Here is an 8,948-nt window from a genome sequence, read left to right as displayed (position 1 = left end):
AAGAAAATATATTTTAAACGTACGAAGTAAAAACTTCGTGCAATATCCCTCAATGGCCGACATGGAGGGTCCAAACTCTAGTGATGAGAGAGCAATCATTCATGCACAAACAGTGACACACACAGAACACAGTCCTTGCATTTCACCAATGGGGGATAGATTTGGTTGGCTACCAGCAGCAGTTGCCTATATGAGCTCCTGTTCACGTCTGTCTGACCAAATTTGTAGTAGTAATTTTTGTCACTTGCAATACATCTTCAGACTAATCTTACCCAGCTTAGTAGTTCAAGGCTTCAAGCTAAGCCACTGTGAGTGCTACTTGATCCCTTTTTCCCCCTCTTGGCATCATGATTAGTGTACTTTAAGCACCCAGTTGCAGTGAGGGGGATTAAACTAGTATGATTCCAGCAGTGGGGAGATGGATGGACGGGGAATTCGATGGATGGATGGCTGGTGTTGGGAAAGAAAGCCAGTCCATTTGGCGAGTAAACAAATTAAAAATTGGATCTTTTCTCCCATTGATGAAGAGGAGAGAAGTTCGTAGCATGGTTTACAAAACCAATAAACTTTTCGGTGGTTCGTCCGTGTATTTTACTTCCAGTAGTACACTATTGGTCTATTTTTATTAGATTATGTAGTAAAAATTTGAAGAAATAATATTATCTTTTTTATTGTGATTTTTATTGTAAAAAACAAAATTACAAAATACTAATAATAATTAATTAATAAAGTATAAAAATATTCTTTTTAATTAATGACTAAGATTAGTTATACCGGTAGTATAATACACCGGAGAGGGACTCACTTTCCAGACCTACTGCTCATTTGGATTTTCTGGTCAAGATAAACAAAATCTAAACTAAAATTTCAATTTTCAATTGAAAAAAGAGTATGTGGATTCAATTGGATTTTATCAAAATTTAAACTGCCTCTCAGCTCTCTCCTAGTAGTGGGATAGTGGCAGATGAGTAGAGAGTAGAGGAGGATTCATCAAGTTGGGGGAGGAAAGGAAAAGGCTTTTCTTGGTTTCAGGAGAGCGCCCATTTATACGCGGCCTCCCCGTCCAGTCTTGTCTCCTCTCTCTCTCTCTTCTTCTTCTTGTCCTCTCACCTCTACCCCCATCATCATCAGAAGGCTTCTCTCATCGAGGCCCCCCTGCTGCTGAAAGCCTGAGAAATGTGAGTGGGTTTTGTTCCGTTGCATGTCTTGGATCCTTTCGCCTTGGTCTCTTGCTGCGCCATGGCAGATTCTTGCATCTGCTGCACATGCACCTGCCAGCTCCCCTCGTTATTTACTTCTTGGCTTTGTGACTCGTTTGTTTGTGACTTGTGTGTGGCTTTCAGTTTTGTGAGGTGAATTTTCTTTTTTCTTTTTCAAGGTGTGATCTTTGGGGGTGTAATCCTTGCATTGACCCCCAGGTTATTGATGTTGTTTAGATGTCTTTTTCTTTGTTTTCTGGTACTAAAGCATGAGCCTTTGTGGCCTTCTTTTTGTTGATGCATATGTTTGTATGGTCATTGGCCATCGGCTTGCCTTTCAGTTCTTGGAAAAGTTGGCTTGCCTCTTTTAGTTCTTGGTCTGCTTCATCTGTCTTGTTATCTTTCTTTGCCTAATCCCATTCTGCTTAGATTGTCTTTTCCCTTGTCTCTCTTTGCATTTGGTTGTTGAAGAAGAATGGAGGCTTAAAATCTTTCTTCTTTGGTAGCCTAGCCATGTGGCCTTCCATCTCTTTCCATAGTTTTGCCTCTCTTCCTGCATCTCACCACCTGATTTTGGTGCTTAATCTATCTGATTCTTTTTTTTTTTGGTGTTCCTGATTGCAGTGGGTGATTAGGTGCTGAACACAATCCAATCCAATCCAACAAGAAGAACAAAAAGAACATCGGAGTGGTTGCTGCTGAGCTCAATCAAAGCTCCTTCCTCAAGACACGATGATGAGCTACAAGAGCCATGAAGGATTTGGGCAGGTTGCTGCTGTGACCAGCCAGGCCTCCAATGGAGGAGCCTCACTGTCATGGTGGGCAGGGCCCCAGCTGCTGTTCGGCGAGCCACTGGGGCAGGGGAAGCCGGCCATGTCGCCGGAGGGCGTCGTGCCGAGAGCCCAGACTCCCTTGGATGCTCCAGTTCCGCCCATGGACAGGGGTGTCCCTGAAGTTCTTGACTTCTCCATGGTTCCAGGTGAGCCTACCTGCTCTCTCCCTCTGGGTGAAATGGACTCGATTAATATATCTGTCAATGGTAATATCAAAGAGTAGGCAATAATATGCAACTTATGTCAGCGACATAGGGTTGGATTCAGGTTGCAGCAGTCTGGTTTTGGCACAAAGTTGGCACTGATTTGCTGCTATTTATTCGCTGCGTAAATGTGAAGAGGTTTGATGTTTTTGGGTGAGAGGTTAATCCCAAAGAAAAGGGTGTGTGCCTCTGTAAGCACCTAAGTTGTAGGTTTGTTGTAAGGACAATGCATATAGATGTTCAGGCCCAAAGGATATATATGACAATGAAAAAAAACTAATACTCCCTCCGTTTCATAATGTAAGATGTGACTTTTTTGTTTGTAATGTTTGATAAGACAATGTCTTATTTAAAAAATTATGAAAATATCATTTATTTTGCTTGTGACTTACTTTATTATCAAAAGAACTTTAAGCGCGACTTGTCATTTTTTATATTTGTATTAAATTTTTGAATAAGACGAATAGTCAAACGTTGCAACTAAAAAAGTCAAACATCTTATAGGTAAGAAATTCCATGTTACCATGAGACGAGCTGTTCTAAAAAAGTCATGAGACGGGTTTTCCCATTTTCACAGGAAAGGCTGCTCAGATATAGTATCTTTCTATATTAGGCAAATCCAGGAAGTACTACAGTAGGGGTTAATACTGTGTGACAGATCAATATATTTGCTGAAGTTCAGAAACTGTTGATGGTCTGGTTTTTTTTTTTTTTGCAGTAAAAAAACAATAGTGTCAAACAACATGTGCCAGAGAAATGTTGATACTCCTGTGTTAAAAATTTCTTTTCTTTGATACACGTGACATGACACCAAAGCAACTTCAACCCTTCAGAATCTGTTTTCTAGCACATAATCTAGTGTGGCTAATTCAGTCCTTCTGAAACTTGGCAGTCCATCATAAGTCAAGATGCCATGAGTAGAAGGATCCACTAATGCTTAAGAATTGTTCTTTTATATCTCTTGCCACATAATTGTGTTGATTAGACTAGACAGAAATCTTGAATCATGCATGAACCATTTTTAATTTCTGATAGGAGCACAGACCACTGTTGTCTGCTTGACTGCTTCTATTTTGTGATTGGAAATCTAATTACTTTTCAGGTAAAGGAGACAAGGGTTCTGAGCACTCCACCACTATTGCTCTGCAGTCACCATTTGCAGAATACAGTGGCTGTTTTGAGCTGGGCCTTGGTCAATCTGTGGTAAGCTTTCCTATTTTTGTTTTTGGTTATAAATATCACCAACCTTACAAAATGGGGATGCTATTTTCCAAATTTCTAGTGCTGAGTTGATATATGTCTTAAATGTTTCAGGTTTCCTCTAATTATCCTTATGCTGATCAGCAATATGGCCTACTTTCTCCTTATGGAGTGCGACCAATGGTATGTTCCTGTTGATACTTGAGGAGCAATCTTCTAAGTTTCTCTGACTCTGAAGAAAACACAGCAAACTGTAATGCATATATATATGGAGCACTTGAATCAATTGTGCAATTGAATTCCACAGTTCGAACAATCTCGTGCAGTGATTCTCTTGCTTTGCTGCAAATTGGTTTGATGTTGTTGAACTTGTTCAGATCTGTGAATTGCTTTGTGGACATTGATTAAGTTGACCAGTTCTTTAACCTTTTTAATTTCTCTTCTTTTAATGCTAATCTTATGTGTTAACAATCCAACATACAAGGAAAAAATTGCTATAGTATCGTATTCGTCAATACACACAATAGAACAGCTAAATAAAATAGACAGGCGATGATTAAAGCTTTGGTAATATTAGAAATGTGCTGTTTTCTTTCGTTAATATTCCAACATAGTTTTTGTTGGATTTTTATTTGTCCCTCTTTTTTTTGTTTCATTGTAATATTTCAACTAACATCCTCTATTTAAGGCTCTAAGTTATACATGCAAACTAATAGGTTCCTCTATTTCCTGTGAAATGCAGCCTAGTGGGCGAATCCTTATTCCACCAAATATGCCAGCTGATGCACCAATTTATGTGAACGCAAAACAGTATGCAGGCATTCTTCGGCGTCGTCATGCTCGTGCCAAGGCGGAGAGGGAGAATAGGCTGGTCAAAGACAGAAAGGTATGTCTCTTTCAACTACCAATGGAGCCTTTTACTGTTTTGCTTCTTTGTGCATATTTTTGAAGTTATACTCATAAAATATACCATAGGGGATTCCCCTACAAATTTTTTGATGGAACTATGGTGGGCTTTTGCCAGCCTGAACATTTTGTTTATTCTTAAAACAAGTGAAGAAGAAGTACAGGGGGCGGGCAGAGAGAGAGAGAGAGAGCTAAGAAGTACACAACTATAAGAACCTACGCCCCTGTGTTACGAGCACTTGTCGGGCCACTACATTGCTGCTCCGATTGGCCCAAAGTAACACATTGTTCACACATCTTCAAGCGGTAGTCTTGGTTTGTTCATTGACACCTGTGAAAGCCTTGTTGTTGTGGCATTTCCAGATGTTCCACAGGATGCACAGTAGTATAGTGCATTGAATCGAGTGAGGATTAGTGGGAAGGCTCGGAAAATCAACCAACCATAGATGGCCTAGGGAGGGAGATCAGCAAGAGAGTCAGCGTTGAAGCCCAAGAAAGACCACAAGGCTTGACCGCCTGACCGCACATCGAAGAAATAGGATCTCCACATCTTCTATGATGGAGCAAAAAGGACATTGAGGGGAGACTGGGATCCCCCTTCTGTGTTGATGTTCATTGGTGTAGATCTGACGCATGTAGACCATCCAAAGAAAAAGGCAGACATTTTGTAGGGGCAAAGTTCATCCAACACAGTAGTGGTGAAGTTGCACATCAGCATGCCTATTGAAGGCCAGCGAGCAGATGTCCTTGGTGGTGATAGTGGTAGAGTTTGCACCATGTCTTTGATCAGGTACCCCATCCTGTAGTCTGAAACTGATCAGCAATGATTGCAGTGAACTAAATTCCTGACTGGCCGTCGTGGAGTGCCTGGCGGTGTAGTGACAATTCTAGATGTGGGTCCGATAGGACAAAGGAGACCGATGCGTTGTGGTCGAGTGGTGTGAGAGAAGAGAGCCTGGGGCGTAGTGACAATTCCCCTACAGTTTTTGGGTAATAAAACTATCAATGGAGTCAAAACCATCACTCAGTGAATGTGTCGATTCCATTTCCACTACATCATGCAGAATTTCTCTCCCTCAATTCGTTTGCGTGCCTTTTGATACTGCAGCCATATCTTCACGAGTCACGACACCTTCATGCGATGCGTCGTGCAAGAGGCTCTGGTGGGCGCTTCCTCAACACGAAGAAAGAGACCGGCGGGAAAACCACTGGCGGGGGCAGGAAGGCGGTGGACATCATCCCACCTCTACCTGCCGCCACAACTCCCAGCTCAGAGATCCAGCACTCTGAGCAGTGCAACCGAAGCAGTGTCTCCAGCCTTTCTGGCTCCGAGGTGACTAGCATATATGAACACGAAGACGCGGATCACTTCCACAGCTTTGAGCACCTCCGCACACACTTCTTCACGCCGCTCCCGAGCATCATCGACGTGGAGCACGGGGCCGGTAACCCCTTCATCAAGTGGGCAGCAACCTCTGACGGCTGCTGTGACCTCCTCAAAGCATGACTAGAGGGGGGATACACCGGACAGCCGAAGCTGGCAAAACTCCAGCAGCAGCATCTGCTGGAAACAATGCCCAGCTCCAGGCCAGGGATTGTCCCTGCTGGTAATTTGGCTGTCTGTAGGCAACTCATTCTTGGCTGATCGGCATTCTGGCGCTTTCGCTCATCGCCTACTTGTCCCTGAAACTCCAGCACCGGTTTTCTGGGATCCTGCGATGATCGGAACGCCACTCTGTCTGTAAAAAAAGAAGATCATCTAAGCTGCTGCTACTTGCTACCAGTATCTGAACTGTGTAACACGGTAGCAAGCTTAAGCTAGCAGCAAGCTGAATAAAGTCTGGAACTTTGTGCTGGTTCCAGTGATTGTGGTGTGCTTGGAACCTGATAATTATTATTGGGACCTGGCTTTGTTGATGTACTCAATGAACTACTGTAGTATTTGCTTGAAGCTTGTGTGGGATTGGCGTGTGCTTTGTATTGTTAAAAACTGAAATGTACTAGTATGTATTAAGACCTGGGCTTTGTGTCTTATCTTATTATTATTGTATTTGCAAGAAGACATCAACTATTTGGGAGTGATATATGCTTCTAAATCTGCATGATCTTGGCTGATTAGATTATTGTATCTGTTTTACCTTTAACCTCTTTGACCAGCCTGATTCGGTAGGGTAGTAATTGATACTGGCAGAGAAACTGCATGTGTGTTTCTGGGCTTGTTTTACGCTAAAAAGGGCCAAGACGATTATTGGCCAAGGTTTCTTTTACCAATCTCCCTACAGTAATATCACCAAATTCACAAAAGGTAAATCACTTAATATGATACTACTAGAAAAGAAAAAAAAAGAAAAGAAAGTCACTGAATTGACGGTAATTTCAGGCTGAAACCTCCCATCGTCAGGGTTTGCATTGGATGAAAAAAAAATCCGGCTAGATCACCATTATATTAAGGCCTTGTTTGGCAGCCCGGGAACCCGGCGGGATTCCGGCCCATTCCCTGGGATGCCAGCCCACAGGGGAAATCCACACAGGTATTTTTTTCCTATCCATTTGAAAGCCCACGAGATGGGATGTTCCCAGCCCAATCCACGTGGGATCTGGGGGGGAGGGGAAAGAAGCCACGCCTCTCAACGTCGGGGAAAAATCCCCTCGCCTGCTCGCGTGAGCGCGAGTCACCGTCATCGCCTCCGCCTCTCGCGAGGCCGCCGCCGCCAGCAACGAGCCTCCCCCACGCCGCCAGCAACGAGCCTCCCCAGCGACCTGCTTAGTGCCGCCCTCCTCCTCCTCCGCGCCTTCCTCTTCGAGATCTGAGGTCAGTCCATTCTTCTTTCTTCTCCTGTTCTTCCTAGGGTTTTGGTTAGTGCTACGACCTAGGGTTACGTTCAGATTCAGTAATTCAGAGCTATGGCTTGTAAACTCAGATAAGTCCATACCAAAGTTCTTTTGTAACAAAAAAGAATACGGAGAAATCTTATGAGTGGAGCATGGCAGACTGATTTCTGATTTTCTTATATTGCAATTTGCATTTGTTTTAGTTGTACTGTAATGAATTACAAAAGCATAGGACCAAGTATGGTCAATTCATTGGACTGATCATGATTTAATCGTCTGATAAGTGCCAAGGGTTCATCAGGCGATTTAAAAAAAATGATCCGGCATAGTTTTAATGCGTCTCTAATACTAGATTACTTGATGCCCCCAAACCACAAGGCAGATTTATTTACAATGAACTGTTAAGATATGTTATACTCATAAGTCAACCAAATAGAAGCCTTCATCTATTCTAGTTACTTCTGCGGAGGTGTGAAATTTTATGACTTTCTCGCGCACAATTGCAGCATTTGCCTTTTAGTTGTTTTATGTCTTCTTTTAACTGGAACAAATAAGTTAGTTTTTAGTAGACAGAGAACATAGTATACTCACATGAAGCAGGTGACAGTGTGCCACATGCTAGTTAAAAGCTCATGGTTAAAAGCAGGAGTGAAGGATGAAGTTGCGTGCTTTATTAAAATGATATATGAGCTGTTAGTTTCTGAAACATTTAATGATATCCAAGGGCATGATTACTGATGTAACTGTTAAAATAATTATTTTGCTCCAGCAAACTCTTTGCACTTCATAACTCTATGGGGATTGTAGAAAAAAATCTGTAAAAACATACACTAAATTCTGTAAAAATTGATATGTAGTTATGCAGCTAGCAGTTTTTTGGTTCTTGAACAGGGCAACTTAATGTCTGCCGTATGCTACTTTATACCTGAAATTTTGATTCTCTTCAGCTGGCTGGGACTTTTATAGTATTTGCAAATATCTCTCTTACATCCATACTGCTAACGCATTTGTAGTCGTTGCCTGTCCTTAATGTGCACAGCCTGCTGGTTTGGAAATGTGTGTTAATATTGAACAAACTACTCTTCAGAAATTTTACTCCTCATGGATATATGAACTAGGCATAATTTAACTCAAAAGTGATTTGTTTACCATTTCCTGCAATACTGCATTATGTTGATGTTATGGTCGGCATTACGTATCAATGGCGACGTCAGAAGCAGGGTGCTGCCGATCAAACTGCGACCTGACGGCGCACGTGTCAACTACTTAGAATGAATTGTTTTTCTTTTTTGATTTTAGAGATGAGCTGAACTGCTATTTAACTACCATTTTGAACCAACTTTCAGGAATGATAATCTCTAGAAACCTGAACACCTGAGGTTTTGGAGGCTGGAGCTCAGAAGTGCTAAGCTGCAAATAGTTATGGAGACAGTGCATCGTAGATGCTCAAAGATATAAATGACTTTGTATCAATGTTTGTATTTGTTGCAAGTGATTTGTTGGATGCTCATAAAATACTAGGTTAGGTGCTTGAAGCATCCATTTGATCATTGCATGAATTGCAGCAATGTTTGTATGATTTTTCTCTCATTTCTGTTTTCATTTTATTTTGAATTATTCAATTTTAGTACACAGCTATCCTATTGTGCATGCTTATGAGAAGCTACTAGTGCAGTTAACTTATTTTTGTTTAACCCCAACGCTCTCTTTTATAACTCCCCAAACCCCAGCATTTGCTCCCAAATGATCCTACGGAAATATCCCCAGTGGAGAAT

The 8,948-nt window shown here is 41.9% G+C and overlaps 1 protein-coding gene across 4 annotated transcripts; it reads left to right on the top strand.

The window, feature by feature from the left end:
• The first annotated feature begins 1,097 nt into the window (after positions 1 to 1,097).
• LOC102704380 (nuclear transcription factor Y subunit A-10-like) lies at positions 1,098 to 6,359 on the top strand. 4 transcript variants are annotated; one of them, XM_006664149.2, is made up of 6 exons: positions 1,098 to 1,178; positions 1,824 to 2,178; positions 3,338 to 3,438; positions 3,550 to 3,618; positions 4,178 to 4,321; positions 5,450 to 6,359. In XM_006664149.2, exons 2-6 carry the CDS (start codon positions 1,932 to 1,934, stop codon positions 5,846 to 5,848), a joined length of 960 nt encoding a protein of 319 aa, XP_006664212.1. In that variant the 5' UTR covers positions 1,098 to 1,178; positions 1,824 to 1,931; the 3' UTR covers positions 5,849 to 6,359. The 4 variants fall into 4 exon arrangements, with proteins under 4 accessions (XP_006664212.1, XP_015698541.1, XP_015698542.1 ...); XM_015843055.1 differs by lacking the exon at positions 1,098 to 1,178 and adding an exon at positions 1,523 to 1,576; XM_015843056.1 differs by lacking the exon at positions 1,098 to 1,178 and adding an exon at positions 1,650 to 1,701.
• Positions 6,360 to 8,948: the final 2,589 nt, after the last annotated feature.

This window comes from Oryza brachyantha, chromosome 12 (genome assembly GCF_000231095.2).
Source record: "Oryza brachyantha chromosome 12, ObraRS2, whole genome shotgun sequence".
NCBI lineage: Eukaryota > Viridiplantae > Streptophyta > Magnoliopsida > Poales > Poaceae > Oryza > Oryza brachyantha.
The sequence above is the reverse complement of the archived record's forward strand: the minus strand, read 5'-3'. Positions and strand labels throughout refer to the sequence as shown.